Source organism: Mytilus californianus, unplaced genomic scaffold (assembly GCF_021869535.1).
Source record: "Mytilus californianus isolate M0D057914Y unplaced genomic scaffold, xbMytCali1.0.p SCAF_8, whole genome shotgun sequence".
Lineage (NCBI taxonomy): Eukaryota > Metazoa > Mollusca > Bivalvia > Mytilida > Mytilidae > Mytilus > Mytilus californianus.
In genome coordinates this window covers 112,569,572-112,594,811 of record NW_026262734.1, presented here as the reverse complement: position 1 = coordinate 112,594,811, position 25,240 = coordinate 112,569,572, and the positions used below count along the sequence as shown (strand labels likewise).

Here is a 25,240-nt window from a genome sequence, read left to right as displayed (position 1 = left end):
AACCATCAAAATAATACACTTGACATAAAAATATGAACACATTCAAAATGATTATAAATTCCTTTTGAAGTTTTATGGATGACTAAAGTTTTATATGCAAAGAAAATATTAACATCATAAACATAAAAAACATAAAAATTTGGAATTCTATGATAAATACATATTAACATTTTAATCTTTAATCTGATAATCAGGGCATGTTATAATTTAAATGATAATAATTAAGTTGAATTATTTTCGTTAAAAGTATATTTGCACTGATTCATTACGTCATTGCCTAATTTTTTCGAGTATTAAGTCCTGTCCATGATCTTAAAAAGTATGAGGCAGTAACTTGCCAGTTAGATCAAAAGGAAAATCATAAAATGTACAAATTGCAGATAAATGATCTTTCATGAGTTTCTTAAAAAAAGAGCAAGGGATTTACATCAAATATTGATCAGGAGCTGATTTTTAACTTTTGTTATCTGAGATCAACTGATAAAACATTCTAGCTGCATCTTTAGACTCACCTGAGTTTAGAGGATGATGAGTTCAGACAGATTTTCATGAAATTCTTCTCCGGACTTCTTTTTAGTGTGAAAACCAACTCCTGAATATATTTTAACTTTTAAAGGTGTGAGGGGGGTGTAAAAAAATTTTTAAAAATGGTGTAGTCTTATGCTAGAATTAAACAAAATTGAACTTGGATTTTATCTGTCAGATGTGGACAATTCATTACAGCTCAATATATTTTGTCATTTTGCCTGTCCCAAATCAGTGCAGCAATCTCCTGTGGGTGTCCACTCAAATTTAACCTCACATTTTGTAAAAGCATACTTATATGGATTATCAAGGGTATTTCTCAGGTCCAATCTCATTGAAGGGCGACAGCCCTGAGATGAGATGTGGTCGACAAACATCCTCAAAGTTTGCTTGTGACTTCCTTGAGCTTTACATTGACCATGGGATGTACGCCCTGAGTTTCTGGCGATAATTTTCTATCTCAAGCAAGTAGCATGATATGAAAAATTATCACAAAAAAAGATCAAAGGAAAAATACACAAAATAGCAATAAAAAACTTATTTTTCCAAGGAAAGATACATGTATGTGCAAGTTTTATACAAAGTAAAAAAAATGGTATGTCCACTTTAGAGAGTAGGCACAGAAGATCATCTACAATTTTGCCCACATTAAACAGGTGTTTATGAGAAATTAACCAGCTATATACATGATATATGCAGTGTATTTTTAAAATTGAAGTTGTGGAATACTTACTTCCCCTTTGTGCAAATATTTTCATATTTAAAGCTCAGCGAAATCAGGGTTTGAAATTAGCAGGGACCCACTTGCCAATGGCCCCTAAAATTCGGTGTGGGCTACTAAAATTTCGGCTTTTCTTGTTTAGAACTATATAGATTGGCTACCAAATTTAAGCTGTGGGCTACCATGCCACAATTTTAACTTCAATCCCTGAAAGTACCCTAAATTATAATCATATTTTCATTATATATATAATTTGTATTTAAAAAACGCTTTGATTCCATAAGTTCTTTGAAACTGACTTCATCAAATTGCTTCATTGTCGAGCCTTCGACTTTTGTCGAAAAAGCGAGACATAGCGATCCTACATTCTGTCGGCGACAGCGGCGGCGTCCACAAATATTCACTCTGTGGTTAAAGTTTTTGAAGTTTTAATAACTTTCTTAAACTATCCTGGATTTCTACCAAACTTGGACAGAAGCTTGTTTATGATCATAGAATTATATTCAAAAGTAAATTTTGTAAAAAAAAAATTCCGTTTTTTTCCGTATTTTACTTATAAATGGACTTAGTTTTTCTGCCAGGAAACATTACATTCACTCTGTGGTTAAAGTTTTTGAAATTTTAACAACTTTCTTAAACTATCCTGGATTTATACCACACTTGGACAGAAGCTTATTTATGGTCAAAAGCTAGTATCTAGAAGGAAATTTTGATAAAATTTTGTTCCATTTTTTCCGTGTTTTACTTATAAATGGACTTAGTTTTTCTTCCAGTCAACATTACATACAGTCTGCAGTTTAAGTTTTTAAAACATTTATTAGATTCATAAATTATCCTGGATTTTTACCAAACTTGGACAGAAGCTACTTACAATCAAAAGATAGTATAGAGAGGAATATTTTTATTAATTTTTTTCCTCATTTTTGTTGAACCTGCGATTAACAGCAAAAGTAGGCGAGACAACTGGGTTCCGCGGAACCCTTACAAATTTTTTTTCTTTTGATGTCATGTTTGGAGGTCATTTTTGTTAACAGACAATCTGCATTCTTATGGGAACCAACTACCCTCCTTATCTTGCTGACTTGTTCCTTTATTTAATGCAGCAGACTCCATACAGGAGATTGTCAAGAAGAGTGAAAAGTACCTTAAGTGTTATCCTTTAACTTAGAATTCCTATATATAGAAAAATATGATATCCTTTTACTAAATAATTCATAGTTTGGTGATTTAAAGTTGAACACTGTATGTGCAAACTTGACCCATTATTTTTGGAATTTTCATGCACAATGAACACCCCTTATGATGTAGCTACCAAGCTCTTCTTTGATTTGCTTGGGCTTAAGGGACCTTTCAGGGCTCACACTACTTCAGAATCATAGGAAGAAGTGACTTCTCTTTTTGAAACTAATACTGGAAATAGGGAGAAGTGGTGAGATTTGAAAGAGAAGTGCTCGTACGCTCGCTCGCAGCACTACAATGTTTTTTTTTTAATTTTTACTTTAATAAAAAGGGCCATATGTATCCTATTTATCTATTTTTTTATATTGTTCAATTTATACCTGAGTATACAATTTAAGTAACAGTTATTTCAGTTTATCATTTCTAGTTGCACAATTATGTAGGTCCTCTTGTCAGAAACTACCAACTAAATATTTAGTACTAAAAAGAACTTTTTTTTGTCAAAAAGGAAAAGAAAGTATAATATATCAATTAAAATTCCATTAAAAAACTATTCTGTTTATCACGTTTATGAAATTCATTGTTTCTCATTAAAAAGATATATAAATTTAACAAAGTCAAGCAACTTTCATCAATAAAATGAAACAATGCTTATAAATGGAAATATATTCATTAAGCAAGGAGATCTAACCAAAAGTCTGTTGATACATGTGGAATGCGTAATTTTCCCTTTTGGGATCATTATTCTTCTGTCAGCAGTGCCATTCGTGCATCCATAGTTATTATTATTGTAAGAATGCGGATTTCTATCATATCTGGTCTGGTTCCCATCAATCCCGCCTCCGATCCGTAGTTTGAACAATTATTTCAATGGCTGACGAATAAAATTTAAAAAATAAACAATGTTTGACAAGCTATTTGGAAAGGAATATGACGTTTTTAATGCAATAAATGGATTGAACAATAACTAAAGGCAATTTTCAACACATTCTTATGAAGTAACAAATTATTTTGCTGAAAATCAGAATGTTTTGATGTATACTCTCGAGTATTAAGTAACGGAAGTGTTAAAAAAGTTGTAAATAACATACAATCAATCTGAAATATCAATATTTTCTCCTCTTTTCTAAAGAAACAAATCGTTTATGTCTTTGAATTTCTTTACTTATAAATGAAAAATTGCTGTTTCATCGACTTGGTAAAAATTGAAAATTGCCGACGGAGAAAGCGACTGAAAGCGAGTATTGTGAACACCAGGGCAACTAGGTATCTTTTTTGACGGTCGGGAAAAGCGAAGTGACGGACGGGAAAGCGACTTCCTTGCCCAAGTCGCCTGCTAGCGTGAGCCCTAAGTCCTTTTATAACTTTCCAATTCTGTTCTTGATTATGCTGGTGGTGGAAGGTCAAGTTTAATCCTGAGTACTTGATGAGTACAGTACTGCAAATGTAGATTTTCTGAATGCTTTTAAATATTTTTTAAAGTGGGATCTTTTAACTGACTTATTTTAAAATACTAAACAAATTGTGTTACTTGATAATTTTAAAAAGCAATAGTCAATTTTGTTCATTTTGCAATTTGAAATTTTATTGACATTTTAAAAAGCTCTAGATCAATATTTTTGTCAGTCAGATTGTTTATTTTGTTTTGAAATTGTAAGTCCTGAAAGATTAAAAAGGATTTTGTTGTGTAAAAATAAATAAAATTTATAATGAGATTGTGATACATTGTGTAAACCTAAGCAGACATGCCTAATACCTCTGTCAGAAGGAAAACTTGTGCCTGTAATGATTTTAAACTGTCCTATTTTATTACATAGAGATAGGTTAAAGTGTTATTGAATTAAATTTCAGAAGGATTATACCACACAATACAATATAATTTGTATTTACAAAGTATACAAGGAGCACAGGCACTTGTCTCAGAAAAAAAATGTCTTAACGTATATAGGTGATTTTTATGCCCCCACCGTAGCCGTTTCCGTTCTCTAACTTTAGTTTGCCTCAACCAAATGTTATGAAACTTATACACAATGCTTATTATCACAAAACACAGATCAAGTTTGAATTTTGGTGGCGTCACTATGACCGTTCTAGAGTTATGCCCCTTTACAAATGGAAAAATTGCTGGATTTTTCGTTGCCGTTCTCTAACTTAAGTTTGCCTCAACCAAATGTTATGAAACGTATACACAATGCTTATATAATTACTACCACAAAACTCAGATCAAGTACAAATTTGGGTAGCGTCACTTTTACAGTTCTTGAGTCATGTCCCTTTATAACATTATATGCAAGCAGGGGGCATCATCTGTGTCCCATGGACACGTTCCCCATTTATTTTTTTAGAGACAAGTGCTTGTGACATGGAGGTGTTTTTTTAACATTGAATATCATATTCATGATGTTGATGATAATATATCATATGATAACTGTTAAATGTTTTCATACAAGTACTTTATAAATTGATATTTGCAGGGTTGAATGAAAATATTGGAATTCTAAGACAACAATAAAAAATATTAACTAGAAGGAAGACAAAAGTCCTTATTATAGTATTAAACATAAAATTAAAATCAAAAGAGCAACACAACGACACTAATTTATGACTGAGATTCTTTTAAAAATGAATTTGTTAATTTATCTTGTTAAGTTCCCTCCATTGGTCAGAATTCTCAGTAAATATAAAAACAAGAAGATGTGGTATGATAGCCAATGAGACAACTTTCCACAAGAGACCAAATGACATAGAGAAATTAACAACTATAGGTCACTCGGTATGGCCTTCAACAATGAGTAAAGCTCATACAGTCAGCTATAAAAGGCCCCGAAATGACAAATGTAAAACAAATTTAAACGAGAAAACTAACGGCCTGATTTATGTACAAAATAATGAACGAAAAACAAATATATGATATATATATAGCAACAAACACCAACCACTGAATTATAAATACAGGCTTCTGAACTTTTTAGACAAGTCTACACTCACCATTTATGTCCAATTGGGGAGTCAAACAGAACAAAAAATAATTTCATTGCTTTAACTTATTATCTAAGTCCCTTTGACAAAAAAGGGCAAGGAAATTATCAGATTTTCAACTTTTGCTACAAAATTATGATATTTGGGCTCAACTGACACAACTTTCTTGATGCTTATTTGGACTCGCATGAGTTCAGAGGATGATATGACCAGACAGATTTTTCAGAATCAGTACTCATGGACTTGTCTTAGTTCCTTTCCTGCAGAATATAATATTCATGGCTAATCTAGATCTGATGCTACAGATGCTCATGGCTATTTTTCTTTTCTTTTTTCTTAATTTTTTTTTAGGGGATGGCCTAACCATGTGGTCGAGTTCAAATTGCAAATAAAATTAACTTTGTTCTTTTTTTTGTATGATGTTGTTTTATTGACTTAAAAGAAATGAAACAAGAAAGATAACTCTGTTTGAAATTTGTGGTTTATAATTTATTTATCACAATTACCTAGTCTTTTGATGTATATCTTTTATTTATTGATCTATTTTATTATGTACGAATATTTAGGTCTAGCTTTAATTGTACAACTTGACAGTTGAATTGTGGAGCATTTAAGTGTTAAAGTTTGTTCCGAATAAAAGAATGACTTGATTTAGTTGTTTGATAATTATAACTGTTATTGTCATGATTGGGGTGCTGAAAAATAACGTGAGCAAAAATGTACCCTATCAAGTTTTACAGGCTAAGTAACAATAGAAGATTTTTGCACACTGCCAATCATCCATGGAAATTTAATAGATAATTTGATGTTTGAATGCCAACATTGAATGTTCACTCATTGAAAAGACCTAACCTAATTGCGTTGTAAATAGGTTTTGATATGTTATTAAAATGAGAAATAAATTTCGTAATTGATAAGTGTATAGTTGTCGTATTTCGTTTTGGTTTGCTGTCGATAGTTCTGATTTTCATAACTTTTCGAATATTTGGAATATATCTGGGTGAAAAATGTATGGCTTTCACAGGATGGTAAGCTTTGTAGCTGAATTAGGATGTCTTATTTGCTTCTAGATTATATCTAAATGTTTGTTATGAACAGGTGTTGTATGATTTTTTTCCAAGAGTAACAGCTCTTTGTTGCTTAGTCATGAATTCCTCAGTTCAATATAACGTCGACCATCATGTTTTTTTAAAAGCCGGCTTAGAGCAACTTTCTATATTTTTGGTTTACTTTTTACTTTATTGTGTACTTTGGATTTGTCACAAATATTTTTTATTAAATGATAAAGTATTTGAAATGTTATGTAAAACTATCTACTGCATTTGCAAGTAGTCACTGATATCTGTATATATTATGTATATTATGGGTTTTTCTTTAAAGTTCGGAAGCAATCTGACTAAAATCAGCTGATAGGTGTGTTTCTCTCTTTGCCAGCCCTGAACATCTGATTTTAGTCCGATTAAGGTTGGACATGTTGGGTGCTGCTATTTTACAAAAATAGTATTTTTCAAGATACCAAGATCATCAGGTCCAGGGACACAGTTATCGTCCTTTGATTTTCGTTGTCCACAAATATAGTCCCTAGTGTAGACAGTGTGTTACTTGCAGATTTATTTTATACCCCTTCCAAATTTATTTCTTCATGTTTTATGCCTCAAATAGCAAGTAGGGGGACGAAATTACACTGTAAAAAAATTTGGGTCATGAATTTTAAAGTAAAGTAGTGATTTGGTCCAGCTGAAAAAGGTCAAAAATTAGCATTTCGGAAGCTGTCAAAAGATTTCCTGACCCTCTTAACATAAAAATGTCAATATTTTGAAAATGAGCTGATGAAGTTTTCTATAATTTTGATATGATTTGTCCCAAATGTGGTACAACACACTGTAAAAATATTATTGAGAAAGCGCAGGTGGGATTTTTTTAATTTTCATTTATTGTCTAAAAGAAATGCACTACGAAATAACTGTGTTCTCGGACCATCATTCTCATAAATAATAACATACAATGTACATTTGAACCTGCTATAAAGGTCATCTCTGTTAAGAAAAACATGTCTTAAGCTTGTAGTAAAACCTATGTATTTTGAACCTCAATTAAAAGGTCATCCTTCTTGTAAGGTCATTTTTCTCAGGTCCCATGGGTGACCTTAATATACAGGGGTGTCTTTTCTGACAACTGTTTGATATGAGTTCTTTTGTTATCAGATAAGACAGTTGATTTGTTCTTCTACAATTAACCATAATTATGTATAATCAACGTTTGTCTTATCATGCTTATCACTATAAGAACACCTGTCAACAATTTCTCGGTAGATTCTTTCTGTAAATGCAAAGCAAACAGTTTGAAAACAGCTGTCCATCATGTTTGACATTTTATATAAGAAATCCATTGTAACTTTCTATTCCCAGTCCACATCAGAATATTGACCACTCATGTTTATGCAACAACTTAGTTCAAGTGTCTTGATTCTTGTCCAAAACCTCTTTTATTGTTTTAACCTCAAACACCATTAGATGGTATCATCCATAATTCTATCAAAATTCAATAGAATCATACCTGGGGCTAACAATCTGAAGTGGGACTAAATATATGATAAATAGAAAACAAATTTTATACCAACAAGCTATAATCAATAAACAATAGAAAGTACACAGCAACCAGACAATGTTTGTTAACTGTCAACAGAATGATGTATTTTGTTTTACTTTAATACTCTTAAAAATGACAAATAAAACTAATCTATATATTAAAATATCAGGTCTCAAGGTACACTGTAATTTCGTTTGTATTGATGGTCGTTTGTTATACCTACAAAAATTTCCTGATTTACGGTCTTTATAAAAATAAATAGTTGTTTTTATTGAATCTGCATGTTTTGGAATCTGTTAACCAGATTGATGAGTACCAGTCTGTAAGTCTTGTCTGAGACTGGTGATTCCTGGAAGGGCAGTCTATACTTTGATGGAACTTAATGTGAACCTGTGATCAGTATGAAGCATGAAGAATAAAGATCAACGCTTTGCTAACATTGTTTATATTGGATTTCCTTATTATAAAAAGTTTTCTGTTTTCAAGTTTAAGTTTCCTCATACATAATCATATATATGGGATTTACTGGTTATAAATAAAAAAATACACATTGAATACTATTGACTCATATATGAGAATATCATGTTTAATCAAATAATTGAATTTAAATGGATGTGGAGAGGAGATATGCTGGAATGTGCTGGAATCCAATTACAATTTACATGTTGATCTAAAAAATAATGCTTTAGAATTCAAGAATGATTTACTCTCAATAACAGTGAAGAAACAGCTAGGTTTGGATTATACTTTTGAGATGCAGGATTATTAAATGATTTAATCATAGTTGAGTAAATTATACATACTTGGAAGAAGAAAAAATATTTGTATTATTATTTTGAAAACAACTTCAATTTTTCAGTGCTTAAGCGTATATATATTCATATTTACAAACTTGGCGGTCTTAAAAGCAAGCTTTGAGAAGTTAAGATTTTACGCTATTCCTATATATCAATAGGAAGTACTCAGACTTTACCATATAGATCTATATCTCAAATTGATAAGTCAGAAAGTGTGTTAGGAATCTATTGTATCGGAACAATAGGTATTTACTGTGTGTAGAGAACAGAAAACAAAAACCGTTAATAGGACAAAAGTAATATGATCTCTGTGAAATATCTGCCAAGGTTGAATTAGAAAATGGTGAATGGAATGTCATCTAAAATGAACATAGGAAAGGTATTGTCAGTTTTTTGTTAATTATTTATGATTGCGGTAATTGTTGTCTATTTGTTATCATTGTTTAAAGTGTTTGAAAAGATATTTATATTTGATAGTATAATCATTGACTATTATAAATGAGATTTTAATCCTTTTTAAACATTTCAAAGAGAACACAACATTTAAGCGTCCCCATGGTCAGAAATGAACCACTGTACTTCATATTAAGGAAGCAATGATCCACAGTTATAGAATAACAAGTGAAAGGGGGAGGGTTGAGATCTCTAAAACATATTTAATAAAAGAAGAATAAGTAGATGTGGTATTATTGTAAGTAAGATAAATTCATAAGGATCAAAGGACAAAGACGCAAATAATCACAGGTCATTGTACTTCAACAATGAGCAAAACCCATAGTATGCTTTAAATTCCAAATTTAAGTAATTTTATCCAGAACCTGTCCTCTTTTCCTCGATTGTGGCATTATTCAATAGGACTTACCACCATATTTTTATTAGCAATGAACAATGCGATAAATGCCTCTAAAGTGGGTCAAATTCTTCTTATCCTTCTTGAGCCCAAGATTACCCTTTTTTTTTTTATATGGTTCATGTTGCTTTAAGCCCATAGTCTTTTGCATAGTGTTTTTGTGGACTAGTGTTTATTATTGGCCATGCATGATGTCTGTTTTTCTTCAACTAATGATTTTGTTATTGTCCTATTGATAAACATGGTATGATGTATCTTCTGCCTCTATTTTACATATTAATGTGCCTGTTCTAAGTCAGCGACTCTTTTAACAAAAAATCTTACGATTAAAATTGATCTTTATTAAATGAAATTTTCATGACCTACAAGTATTTTAGAGCTACAGGAACGTAGTTCAGTTAGGATTCTACTTCGTCAAAATTATCTCCCCATTACGCCACCTAATTTTTTCAATCCTAAAAATGGTAGCCATTGTAGTGATGACACGCTGCCAATTTAGGATCATGAAAACTGATAAATTTATCCACATAGCATAATTACGATCCTTATATGCCAGTTGCATTTTAAAAGACAAATGTATCTACTAGCTATTAAGCATTGTTTAGGGTACTTTTAGGCCTTCAGTCAACTTAAAACTATTGTCTTATCGGTTGTTAGGGGGAATTTTCGAAACTTCAAAAACACAAAAAAAATTCTGATTAAATATTTCGTGGAATGGCAGACTAAAAATTTTCAGGGGTTGAGGCAAATTACACTAGATAGTACACACAAAAGATATGCATTTTTAAGATCCACTTTTAAAGTCTGTCAAGGGTTTTCAGTAAAAAATTGTTAGTCAAACACACCTACTCTGTTGTTATGACTCATTAGAAAGGTATTTCATTTGACCCAATGATATTTCATTTTTTGGTAATGTGAGTTTTTGATGTCATTATATCAACCTGTCATTCCTGTAGCCGTAATATATAAATATAATAGAATTTGAAGTGAGATGATGTATCAAATATTTTTGCTTTATACGTTTTCACAACAAATTATACTCAACTCAAACATGTATGAACATAAAAAGGTGTACTTGACTTTCTCTTTTCGATGAAATCAATTTTTAGGATTTTTTTCAAAAAAACTGTCCCAGGGGCAGATATGCAAATAAATGCTCTAAAAAGATCAATCTTTTATCTTTCTGTGGAATTTTTATCAGCAGAATTTATGCTTAATATATGCACAAAAAAGATCCACATGTATTTGCACCTACATGTACCATAATCAACTGTTTTATGAAAATTTGTCTTTAATTTAAAAAGTTAACAAATATCATGAAGCTCCATGTAAAATTTAAGTAAGATCATGTATATATAAAGATGCATAAAATCCCAAATTATGCACCTACATTAAACTTTTAAAGCCGATTGAAACAGATGTAAACAATTCAAATATACCAACTTGTCCTTTTTTACCTTCTCTATTCTTTAATCATGCTAATAAAGGGATACGTTTTATTGTTAAATTTGAACTGGATATTAGCCTGAGTCTGGTTGTCTTGTGTCATTTGTGTATTGATTGGTTAGGTGTTGATGGCATGTCTTGTGTCATTTGTATAATGATGGGTTATGTGTTGATGGCATGTCTTGTGTCATTTGTGTAATGATGGGTTAGGTGTTGATGGCATGTCTTGTGTCATTTGTGTAATGATGGGTTAGGTGTTGATGGCATGTCTTGTGTCAGTTGTGTAATGATGGGTTAGGTGTTGATGGCATGTCTTGTGTCATTTATGTAATGATGGGTTAGAAGTTGATGGCATGTCTCGTGTCAGTTGTGTAATGATGGGTTAGGTGTTGATGGCATGTCTTTGATGCTTTGTGTTTAATTTGTTATACATTTTGTTCAACACCAAACAAAAGTGATAAGGCCACGCTATATTTATTTTTTGTTTGTTAATATAAGCAATTTACATTTTTTGATAAAAGAAGCTGTTAATTTCATCATTTATGTTATTATGTACAGTATTGAAAACAAATCATTGAATTCTGATTAAGAAAATATTTTAACAGAAATCAATCTATCAATTTATCTCAACAAAAATATTCATACTGATGAAGACTTATTTAAATTTTGACTTAGATAGATATGGATAGGGATATTAAAGTGAGTGCATATATGTGTGTATTTCAGTTTTATTTTTAACCTCACTCCTAAATTAATCATTTCCTTCCGAAAATGTATGGACTATTTGTGACTGGACATTTAACAAACAACAATCAAATCAATAATTGAATTATTTCCCTTGAAGTAGCTATATATATATATATACAAGTCTTAATTGAAAACAACGTTCAAACCTATGACTGCGTTGGATAAAAACCGCAATTTTTATACGTGTGCATGCAAAACAAATTTCTTGGTAGAGTGGTCTAAATACAGCACAAACAACATTTTCCAAAAGACCAAAAAGAGTGAAAAAGTATATTTTAACAAAACGCATTTGACTAGCAGGTCGAACAACGGATGTTCTAAAACCCTACTGACTGCCATGGCGATTGCCAAAAAACGGATCACCAGATGTAAAAATGGATCTTAATTTATTAATTAAATACCAAACAGAAAACAATAAACTTGCGGAAAAGATGGTATACCGCAAACATGAGGTGCAAAAATTTGTACACCATATCCGGATTTCGACAATTAATGTCTCTTCAGTGATGTTAGGAATCGAAACGGTATTTGGAAGGCCATATAATTTACCTCAATTTAGGATTGACTCTTAAATTTTGAAGAGTCAAAATAGGATGAACGGATCATATAAATCCGAAGGCAAATATAATACAAGCCCAAACGAAAAAATATAAACAAGTCTAAATTGAAAACAACGTTCAAACCTATGACTGCGTTGAATAAAAACCGCAATTTTTATATGTGTGCATGCAAAACAAATTTCTTGGTAGAGTGGTCTAAATAAAGCACAAACAACATTTTCCAAAAGACCAAAAAGAGTGAAAAAGTATATTTTAACAAAACGCATTTGACTAGCAGGTCGAACAACGGATGTTCTTAAACCCTGCTGACTGCCATGGCGATTGCCAAAAAAACGGATCACCAGATGTAAAAATGGATCTTAATTTATTAATTAAATACCAAACAGAAAACAATAAACTTGCAGAAAAGATGGTATACCGCAAACATGAGGTGCAAAAAATTTGTACACCATATCCGGATTTCGACAATTAATGTCTCTTCAGTGATGTTAGGAATCGAAACGGTATTTGGAAGGCCATATAATTTACCTCAATTTGGGATTGACTCTTAAATTTTGAAGAGTCAAAATAGGATGAACGGATCATATAAACCCGAAGGCAAATATAATACAAGCCCAAACGAAAAAATATAAACAAGTCTAAATTGAAAACAACGTTCAAACCTATGACTGCGTTGGATAAAAACCGCAATTTTTATACGTGTGCATGCAAAACAAATTTCTTGGTAGAGTGGTCTAAATACAGCACAAACAACATTTTCCAAAAGACCAAAAAGAGTGAAAAAGTATATATATATATATATATGTATATTAATTATTATTATAATTTAAAATAAAAACATTTTTCCCCAATATTTTGGGTTTGTTTTTCAATTTCAATTTTGAGTTATCTCCCTTGGTCTGTGATTTTTGGCTAACCAAATTGATTTTGAAATTTATTTTATATATATACAAATATATATATATTTAATTATAAATTCCCAATGTTAATTATGGTATTACAATTATCTTGCATTTTAGGGGTTAAAAAAATCTTATTTAAAAGTTAAAAATATTGTAAAATGGAAAATATGTTTTGGTTAAAAATTTTCAATACAAAATTGCATTCTACAGTTATCTAAGTATTTTTACTTCTTCAATGATATAAATTTATTCTTATTAAGGAACAATATAATTGTTTGCTTGGTTGTTTTTGCCTAGTTGCAAATATTTCAGGACGAGAACACATTTATAAATAACATTAAATTTAATAGGTATTAGCTCTGCAAAGACTTAAGGATGGGAGATGTGCTGGAAATTTGGACTTCCTCTGTAAAATGAGGTTTTTGTCATATAGGGGTAGGAATTTGGCCTTGCTACAGGCCACCTAAAGAGCCTTCAAGCACTCTGTTGTTTAATGGTTCCTTAACATGTAGAGAATGTGACACTTTGTACCTACACAAAGCTTTGGTTAAATGTCCCATTCCAACCAGGGGAGGGGGCTGCATGTTAGAAACATCATACACAGCCAATTAGATGACCCTTGCAGGGGAATTGTAACCTTGAGAAGGAGAAACATTGGACCAATTTCTTGAGGGATAACCTAGGGTTATATCTTATAGGTCTGATTATTTGAAATTTACCCAGTGGAAAATACTTTATAGTGAATAAGGTATGTAACAAATTAACCAAATATTTAAAAAAAAAATCTATGTACATTCATACAGGCCACTTCAATGGTGAGTAATCTCTTCAAAGGATTGTTATTGTAATAATTGTTGAATAACTGTCAAAGTTTAAACCTACAGAACTAAGCTCAAATATAGTACTTCTTTCTTTTGAACTGAGGTTGTGAGTTCCAATCCCACACTGTGCAGGTTCACACGACTCCAATATTAATTTACTAGGATTGTCAGTTTTCCTACCTGTGATTCTCTCCGGACACTCCAGCTTCTTCCTCCAATAAAAACTGACCGCCTAAAATAGCACAATAGTGCTGAAAATGGCGTTAAACACCAAACAATCAATCTTTTAAAACAGAGCATCAAAGAATTTCACCTGCTATTCAATGAAGACTTTATCTACATCTATAATTTGCTTAAAATTTTACATATCAGTAGAAAAATGAAAGAATTGTTCTCTATTATAAATAGTTTTCCTTCTGTTTAAAATTTTCTGAAAACTGGATAGTAAAGGTTTCTTTTTCTATATATTTAAAAATCTATTAATAAAATTATAAAAGTATTTAACTAGGTTGAAAGGAAATCAATAAACTTTATTTCACAGTTTTATTTTACTCCCCGATTTATTGCCACAATGAATTATAATTTGTATGCTTTTAAATTTTGACAAATAAAATAAACAATACTTTGTCAACATTTGTTTGAATAAAATTATGTTAGATAGTTCTATCATTATGCAACAGAGAGCAAAATGAAACTTCTACCACCCCCCTTTTTAAAACTTTAAAATGGAGCAAACCGCAAACCTGTGTATTGTTTTGTTTTGTTTTGTTTTGCAGCCAAAAAGGAGTTATCATAATTGTTTCGTTTTAAAATTCGTCTTTTTTTTTATTAATTGATGAATGAATAAATAAAAAATCCATCTTGAACAAATTTTGTTTACATTACATTGATGTTAGGGTAATTTTTACCTGTAAGGTGTTTCAATCAAGTCAACAGGTGATAAAAATAAGATCAATGGTCTTGATTTATTTACTTTATGAAATGGACATCCAGACCCAAGTCAATATATACATGTGATTATCTGCCCCTTAGGGGACATCACATACAAGTTTGTTAATGAGCCGTTGTACAAAGAATTTGCAAGTTTTGACAACAGTTTATAATACTTCCTGCACTGACAGAAAAATTGTTTTTGATATCATAGTGAAATTTACATGGACAAAAATAGATTTGGAATGATTTAAACTCTCAGGTGACTTGAGTGGTTCACCTGAGAAGTTTTAGTCCTCCTTTTTATTATGGTCTGTCGGTATGATTATAATGGATTTTAGCAGGATTTAGACAAAAATTTGCATTGAATATATATTCATTACATACAGCTTTAAAGCAAGGATTATGAATTTATTAACTTTGTAACGGATTAATATGCATATAACGGGTTTTATTTAGTGAATTCATGTCACCAAATCTTATTGGAATAAAAAAGTTGTAAACTTTTTATTGTTGGAATGTTATAAATTCTTGTTCGTTATTTGAGATTTTGTGAGTTTCTCTAAATTGTGTTTTAACTATGGAGGTTATGTTGGAAAGAAAATCATCCCAACGACAATCAAATCGTGAGAAAAAACACAGAGATTTACAAAGGGAAGTTAGTGGAGGGTTCCAGGATTACGGTGATATTCAGTACGATTATTTGGATGAACGTGTACCCACTTATGTCTCATCTTCCTATCAGGTATGTCATATGTCAGGCTTTTCACAGTATAATATTCAGGGGCACTTTTAAAAATTTTTGGAACAGGTCTGGTTTCATCAATTTTTCAACAAAATGTTTGTATCGATGTGTTTATAATGAAAGGCTTTAGCTCTGTTATGCTGGCCAATAGTCAATAAAATTTTACTTGAACAAGTCATTTTGTAACATAAACATGGTAAAAGCTCATGATTTTTGTTTTGTTTGAAGAAGGATATTTTGTATATTGGGCCCCCAAATCAGCCACAGTACGAAAGGTAAACATACATATAAGCAATATGGAAATATTCCAGCTGAACTTTAAGATGCCCAACCCAAAGTTTAATAGCCTTGGCCTGTTTTTTTTCCTGTCGTGTCCAGTTATTGTTGATAACAGGAATCTCCAAAAATATTGGACTGTAAGACAGAACACACCATCCAACATGTAACACACCATCCAACATGTAACACACCATCCAACATGTAGCAAACAAATCTTTTTAAAAAAAATGACAATCAAACATCTACCATTCTAGAAAAATAATAAAAATAGATTGATAAGCAAGTCTGAAAAATTCCTCGCTGAACGTTAGTTTTAACTCTGTTCTTTCAGTGTTACATGTAGTTCAATGCAATATAAATCTTAAGATACTCGTTTTTTTAAGTGAATGAATGTCTGTTTATGAAATGAAAACTTTCTTACTCATGAATGTAACACATGTTAACTTTTGTAAATATTATTTTATGATAAGTATACGTAACATCAATATAGTACCAGATGTATAAGGCAAGTTTTCTTTTTTAATGATAGATATATAATTTAGATGTTTTTTTGTCTGAGTCACAGACATATAGGTCTAAAGATTATAAGAGTTGGACATTTATAGGACTATTTTCTGAGTAACAGACATAGAGGTCTAAGGATCATAAGAGTTGGACATTTATAGGACTATTTTCTGAGTCACAGACATAGAGGTCTAGGATCTAGTTAGACATATACGGGACAATTATTTTAGTCACAAACATAGTGGTCCTAAGGATCTATAGAGTTGGACATTTACAGGACTATTTTGTTAGTTAAGTTGTTACGAACTGAACTCCTGACATGGAGAAGTGATGGGTTTAAATCACAGTTTCTACATTTTCCAGGTATTAATATATCGTTTTGGAACTGTAAGAATTATTTCTGGAGTAACTTTTTCTTCATTTGAAGATTTAGATTTATTGATTATGGAGGAATTCATGTCTGTTTCACAATTTATGGTTACTTAAAGTCAAAGACAAATGTTTGTAAATGACAGTATTTTTATACCCCACGCAACGAAGTTGCGCAGGGTATAATGTTTTTCACCCGTCTGTCCGTCCATCCATCCGTCCTGTTCTTGTCATCGCAACTCCTCTGAAACCGTACAACAGAATTTCATGTAACTTTGTAAATAATTAGGACATGCTATGTAGATGTGCATATCAACAGGAAATTTTGATTCAATTATTTTTCTAGGAGTTATGCCCTTTTAACTTAGAAATTTGGCCAAAATAAACTTTGTCATCGCAACTCCTCTGAAACCACTCAACAGAATTTCATGAAACTTTGTAGATAATAAGGACATGCTATGTAGATGTGCATATCGACAGGAAATTATGATTCAATTTTTTTTCTAGGAGTTATGCCCCTTTAACTTAGAATTTTGACCTAAATATACTTTGTCATTGCAACTCCCCTGAAACCACACAACAGAATTTCATGAAACTTTGTAGATAATATGGACATGCTATGTAGATGTGCATATCGACAGGAAATTATGATTCAATTTTTTTTCTAGGAGATATGCCCCTTTGAACTCTTTTGTAGAGTTATGAGTCGTGGAACTTTTTCTCCAGTGACAATGTGGGGGCGTGGGGTATGTGAGCGTGCTCACAAAGGTTCTCTAATTTCTTATAAGTTTATTGCACATGCTTAATACCTGAAGTGTGGGAAGACAAAACAATAGTGCGGTATGGTGACCTGTATAGTTGTTAACTTCTATGTCTTTTGGTCTGGTTGAGAGCTGTCTCATTGGCAATTGTACCACATCTTCTTATTTATATATATACGTTTGATCCAGCTGCAGGGTCAAACTAAAGACTGGATTTGTGCATTCTCTGCTAAGCGTACATCATTTAAGAGTAAGAGCAAATGAGACAAGCGTTAAATAATGTGTCAGGTTCTTGTAGGCTGTAGTCTGGGCTCTCGGTCATAAAACTTTACCCAGCATTCAGAGTACAAAATTTATGCTTGAAACAGCAAACAGTATTGTGATTGGTTGATTTTTGAGTCTAAGTACAATAATCGTGTTTGAAAGTTTTATGACCTCAAGTCCTGCCCCAACCTAGTAAAAAGCTAGTAGTATCAGATGAATATGTGTTCAATAACTAATGATTTTGCTGAAAAATGTTATTCGTCTTTTAAGTTTTAAGAAGTTTCAGGAGGACTTAAGTAAATGGATCCTTTAATTGAAAGATATTCTTATGGACTAACACACTTTTTTTCCACTATCTTTTTCATGGACAACGTCACAAGTGGTCTTCTGAAGTGAGTCACGATTAAACCTTGAAAAGTGTCTAAACTTATGACAGCTCATGTTAATTTGAATCTGGCATCAATGAGCCACAATGTTTTCTAAATCTATTCTGAATATATTTAACTTATAGTCAACTACTGCAAAGGTCAACCCAAAATAGGGTCTAAATTATTCCATCAGCACAGAGTTCAGGTGCAACTGTCTTAAGAAAACTCCCATACACAAATAGGGGTTATTATGGCTTTGTCTATATTTATATATATAAGTTATCTTATAAACAGCCCTTCTAGCATCTTGAGATCTATACTAATAGGTATACTAGGAAATATTACAAAATTCACTTGGCTAATAAAATGGTGTAGTAATTGTTGACATGTTGTGTATACGACCTTAGGGCTTGTTGACATTTATATTGAAAGATTACTAACATTATATTGGACAAAACGTGAAGAAATAAAAGTTTAATGGTTCATTAAAACTGTCAGTTCTAAGAAATTTCAAAAGACATGAATTTGTTCACAATTAAACAATATATATAATTTAGAATCTTCAGTGCATCTTAACTGTTTATCATGATTGTAGTAGGAGTGGATCTATGGTTAACATTCATATGAAATTTTATGGAATTAATTTTGCATGTTCTATTATAATTTTAATAAATGAATGAATACCCTAACTTACTTTTGTAGATGATTAAATACAAATAGTTTTCAATCATTATCTTCTATACAGGTGTTTAACAGGGTTATTTTTCATTCAACATAATTGTAGACTTTTATTTGAAGTACTATCATGTTTGAGAGTTTTTATCCGTCAACTTTCGTGCATATAGTCATTTTGATCAGTGCAAAGGATAACATTTTTCATTCATTATGAAATACAATCCATTATCCATTCATCCATGTTTTAATGTGCATGTGCAGTAGCCTGTTATGACTTTCTTCTTTACAAAAGGAAGGATTTTGTCAACGTAATATGAAAGTGTTTCTGAAATTACTTCTTGTTCATTTTAAAAATTACTTCCTCTTCATATATCCCTATCCACATAATTTTGTTTTTACTATAATAATGTGGATCATAATTATTTGATCATTGGAGTTTTTAGGATCAGTCTAATCTTACAATGTTACATATATAATCTGAATTGAATAGTTGGACTCTAAATTCCACACAAATACTTTCAAAGTTGAAAAAACATTCCTATCACATCAATGAACATTCCAATAAAACTTACAAGCGTGATTGTGAGATTTTTTGTGAAAAAATTCAACTTGTGTTTTGTTTTTCAAAAAGTTAAATCACAAAAATACTGAACTCTGAGGAAAATTCAAAACGGAAAGTCCCTAATCAAATGGCAAAGTCAAAAGCACAAACACATCAAACGAATGGACAACGACTGTCATATTCCTTACTTGGTACAGGCATTTTCTTATGTGGAAAATGGTGGATTGAACCTGGTTTTATAGCGCTGCGGCTAAACCTCTCACTTGTATGACAGTCGCATCAAATTCCTTCATATTGACAACGATGCGTGAATAAAACAAACAGACATAAAAGGTAAAAATGTCAAAATAGGAGTACAGCTGTCAACACCGTGTCACAATCTTAATCACAACAAAAACAAACAAATATTTAACAAAGAAGTACAAAAAAGCATATATCAAGCACTGTAACCTCGTTCATTGCTTACTTATTTTCTGTTCATGTCCAACTGACGTAATACCCCACATTTCCTTTGATTGACATACTGTATGTAACTGCTCCTGAAAATGTATATTATATTTTATATTTGACAATGGACATTTAGCATTGATTAATTAAAATCTCTGTAATAGAAATAGTCACAGGATTTAATAGGAGAATCATGACAGTTGATACAAGTGGAGCATGAACTAAATTCAGCTGACAGTTACTCTTCAACAACTTTTTATTTTGGTACCAGTTTTGTATGGGTTGGCTCATCAGTCATCAGTCTCCAGATTAAGTGTTTAGTACCAGTTTTGTATGGGTTGGCTCATCAGTCATCAGTCTCCAGATTAAGTGTTTGGTACCAGTTTTGTATGGGTTGGCTCATCAGTCATCAGTCTCCAGATTTAGTGTTTGGTACCAGTTTTGTATGGGTTGGCTCATCAGTCATCAGTCTCCAGATTTAGTGTTTGGTACCAGTTTTGTATGGGTTGGCTCATCAGTCATCAGTCTCCAGATTTAGTGTTTGGTACCAGTTTTGTATGGGTTGGCTCATCAGTCATCAGTCTCCAGATTAAGTGTTTGGTACCAGTTTTGTATGGGTTGGCTCATCAGTCATCAGTCTCCAGATTTAGTGTTTGGTACCAGTTTTGTATGGGTTGGCTCATCAGTCATCAGTCTCCAGATTTAGTGTTTGGTACCAATTTTGTATAGGTTGGCTCATCAGTCATCAGTCTCCAGATTAAGTGTTTGGTACCAGTTTTGTACAGGATGGCTCGTCTAGTCATCAGTCCCCAGATTTAGTGTTTGGTACCAGTTTTGTATAGGTTGGCTCATCAGTCATCAGTCCCCAGATTTAGTGTTTGATGCCAGTTTTGTATGGGTTGGCTCGTCAGTCATCAGTCCCCAGATTTAGTGTTTGGTACCAGTTTTGTATGGGTTGGCTCATCAGTCATCAGTCTCGTTTTGTATGGGTTGGCTCATCAGTCATCAGTCTCCAGATTAAGTGTTTGGTACCAGTTTTGTATAGGTTGGCTCATCAGTCATCAGTCTCCAGATTAAGTGTTTGGTACCAGTCTTGTATGGGTTGGCTCATCAGTCATCAGTCTCCAGATTTAGTGTTTGGTACCAGTTTTGTATGGGTTGTCTCATCAGTCATCAGTCTCCAGATTTAGTGTTTGGTACCAGTTTTGTATGGGTTGGCTCATCAGTCATCAGTCTCCAGATTTAGTGTTTGGTACCAGTTTTGTATAGGTTGGCTCATCAGTCATCAGTCTCCAGATTTAGTGTTTGGTACCAGTTTTGTATAGGTTGGCTCATCAGTCATCAGTCTCCAGATTTAGTGTTTGGTACCAGTTTTGTATAGGTTGGCTCATCAGTCATCAGTCTCCAGATTTAGTGTTTTGTGTTGCTGTTTGTTTGTTTGTCTTTTTTTTTTGCCATGATGAAATATTTCTGTCTTTCTTGAATTTAAAGTTTTTAATTGCCTTGTTGGTTATCTTCTCCCATCTCTACAGAATGTCTTAGCTTGTTATATCAACACAAGACCTTGTTGTAGATATTATAATGATAACTTTCTCACTAACAACTTGTCACTTATGAATGTTAATATGATTTATGTACATTAACAATGTCAATTGTCCATGCTTTACATAAGTTTTCTTGAGATAACATATGGTGTTTGGCTCCAGTATTTTTAGGCAGATCTATTTTTCCCCTTTTGTTTCCCCATTTTGCTCTGTCCATTTTTAGCAACTATTTTTTCCATGAAAGGCTCTAGTATTTTAAAGCAGGTATATTTTATTCCCATTTGGCTCAATTATTTTTAGCAATTTTTTAGATCCTATTTGGCTCCATTATTAATAAGCAGTTTTGAAATTCAAATGCCTAAGCTAGGAACGACTCTCAAAAGGAATTGTCATGTAGTAATTTACATATTTATGAATATATAATGATTATGTAAATTTATTTTGTTATATAAGGATACACATGTTTCATTGTATCAACAATTTCTGTGTTTGTCAACATTGAGTGACAATTGGGGCTTTGACACAAATACAACATGATAAAATAAAATCCAGATAGATGTCTGTTTAGTTAGTTACTCAAAAATGGCGGGACGAGGAATGAAATAATCTAGGTATTATCTATACTTAGAAACTTTTTATCACTATATTAAATTATTTAATTTTATGTGTATACAGATTAGATTATAAGAACACTGAAATCTGGAAGAAATTTCAATCACTGAACTTTGAAACTTTGATAATGACTCTTGCATTTTTAGTTCTTTAGATAAATAAGCGGGTCCAGGGTTGGAATTAGTTAAGAAAATGTCATTTGAAAAATATCATTGGGTAATTTTAACTTTCAGCATTGTATAACCAAGTTGAAAGCTCAACTGAAAATTAACTGACTAATAATCTAGCTTAATCTGAGCTTCTGATGCTGACTTAAAGCAAGTGATGTTGAAGAAGGAAAATGTAATTGGTGTCAGCTTTGAAAAATTGCTGATTTGCATAAAATTGACAATTACATGTATAATAATGTAAATTTAGTGGTTACATTAGATTGTAAAGATAATCGATGTGTTAATGTTTAAGAACACCATGGATTGAATTATTAAACCTAATTTTCCACTTGAATTTTTGCTGTAAGCATTCTGTATTAAGATATAATTTAGTAATACATGTATAAAGATGTGTTATATATAAGTACTTGGTGTGGATACATAGGCACACTGATTTTGCAAACCAAATATCATGTTACCCTTAAAGTGCATTTAAAAAAATCAAGTTAAAAAAAATATTACAGGTGAACTAATAACTTCTGTTTTTTTATTAAGTATCATTTCAAATTATTGAAATTTTTTGAATGAATGAAGGCACTATATTGAACAAAAAGTTACAATAATGGTCATGTGAATATTTGTATAGACAAATCTTAAACAAATCTATGAGATCAATCTTAAGGACTTTAACAAACATTACTTTTATTATCCATTTCCTTCGACTGAGTGTCCCCAGGTTTAGGAGTAAGGTTTATATTGCAGTTTAACGATTATGCAAATAATATTGTTAAAATTTGTGACAAAGAGAAATTGCCTACCTAGGACAAAAGTTTATAATTGATAATAGCTAATATTGACTTAACGTAAAATATCCTTGATAAAATGTTATTGATACTTAATAAAACTACTAAAATAAGTTGTAGCTTGATACAATAATAAAACTACTAAAATAAGTTGTAGCTTGATACAATAAGTAACGTATTGGGTACACAGTTATAATTTCATGAATATGAGAATACAATCTTAATAGTATTCCGTTTAAATCATCAGCATTATTAATGGCTTATCAGTTTTCATTCATTTGTGATTCAACCAAGCTCTATGGTGTTGTTATTCAGGTCCTGAGTATATAAAAACAATTATGTCAACTTGTAGAATTTTTGAAATTTCAACTATCTCATTTCGAAACCAGTTAAACCTATTAATTAACTAGTTCTTGAATTTTTAACATAGACATTAGCATACCAAGTAAAGTATTTATATCAGATGACATATGGACATTCTGGGCCTCAGTGACGGTTATCATGTTCCAGAATATTACATAACTCAATGAACCTCATAATTCCTTTAGACCTAATGTAAAATAACCTAACATACCATCTTAACATGCCAGTTTTAAATTTCACAGAATCTGTCAGATAATGGTGTTGAATTTTTTCATATTTTTCAAGTCGCAAAAGGGGATGGGGGCTGTTATAGCTGACTATTTGTATGGATTTTTCTCATTGTTGAAGGCCGTACTGTTGCCTATAATTGCTTACATCCACTTTATTTGAACTTTGGTGGATAGTTGTCTCATTGGCAATCACACCTCATCTCCTTATTTTTATATAAGGTAAGCCTAATTTGTTCAGCTGAAATATCCAGATTGAATGTTGCTTGCTTTTATAACATTCAGTGGCAAATATTTCATGCATCTACAGGACAAAACAAATCTGTACTCTATTATAGGTTCCTCTTAGTTGATGGAATAAACTAGATTTTTGTGAATGACTTAAATTTTGATACAGATGATACTCAAAGTGTGGTTACAGAATGGACAGAACAAGGGTTTCAATAGTATAGAATACAAAGGAATAGGATTTACTTAAAGTAATGACAGTACAACAGACAGTAACAACCACCAACATCTGACTTCTATGATTGATTAACCACCAACATCTGACTTCTATGATTGATTAACCACCAACATCTGACTTCTATGATTGATTAATCACCAACATCTGACTTTTATGATTGATTAACCACCAACATCTGACTTCTATGATTGATTAACCACCAACATCTGACTTCTATGATTGATTAACCACCAACATCTGACTTCTATGATTGATTAACCACCAACATCTGACTTCTATGACTGATTAACCACTAACATCTGACTTCTATGATTGATTAACCACCAACATCTGACTTCTATGATTGATTAACCACCAACATCTGACTTCTATGATTGATTAATCACCAACATCTGACTTTTATGATTGATTAACCACCAACATCTGACTTCTATGATTGATTAACCACCAACATCTGACTTCTATGATTGATTAACCACCAACATCTGACTTCTATGATTGATTAATCACCAACATCTGACTTTTATGATTGATTAACCACCAACATCTGACTTCTATGATTGATTAACCACCAACATCTGACTTCTATGATTGATTAACCACCAACATCTGACTTCTATGATTGATTAACCACCAACATCTGACTTCTATGACTGATTAACCACTAACATCTGACTTCTATGATTGATTAACCACCAACATCTGACTTCTATGATTGATTAACCACCAACATCTGACTTCTATGACTGATTAATCACCAACTTCTGACTTCTATGATTCATTAACCACCAACATCTGACTTCTATGATTGATTAATCACCAACATCTGACTTCTATGATTGATTAACCACCAACATCTGACTTCTATGATTGATTAACCACCAACATCTGACTTCTATGACTGATTAATCACCAACTTCTGACTTCTATGATTCATTTACCACCAACATCTGACTTCTATGATTGATTAATCACCAACTTCTGACTTCTATGATTCATTAACCACCAACATCTGACTTCTATGATTGATTATTGTTGCTTGCCTAATGTCTGACT

The 25,240-nt window shown here is 31.8% G+C and overlaps 1 protein-coding gene across 20 annotated transcripts in view; it reads left to right on the top strand.

Moving 5' to 3' along the window:
- Nucleotides 1-25,240, top strand: part of LOC127712109 (RIMS-binding protein 2-like) — a 172,177-nt gene that overhangs the window by 19,846 nt on the left and 127,091 nt on the right. The window contains exon 1 of one of the 20 annotated variants that reach the window (XM_052218336.1): nucleotides 6,289-6,432. The exons of 17 other annotated variants lie outside the window; for them this stretch is intronic. In XM_052218336.1, coding sequence (XP_052074296.1) covers nucleotides 6,412-6,432 — 21 coding nt within the window. In that variant the 5' untranslated portion in view covers nucleotides 6,289-6,411. Of the gene's footprint in view, nucleotides 1-6,288; nucleotides 6,433-8,990; nucleotides 9,170-15,333; nucleotides 15,792-25,240 lie in introns of those variants that run through there. 2 more of the 20 variants (XM_052218335.1, XM_052218333.1) reach the window with 2 other exon arrangements.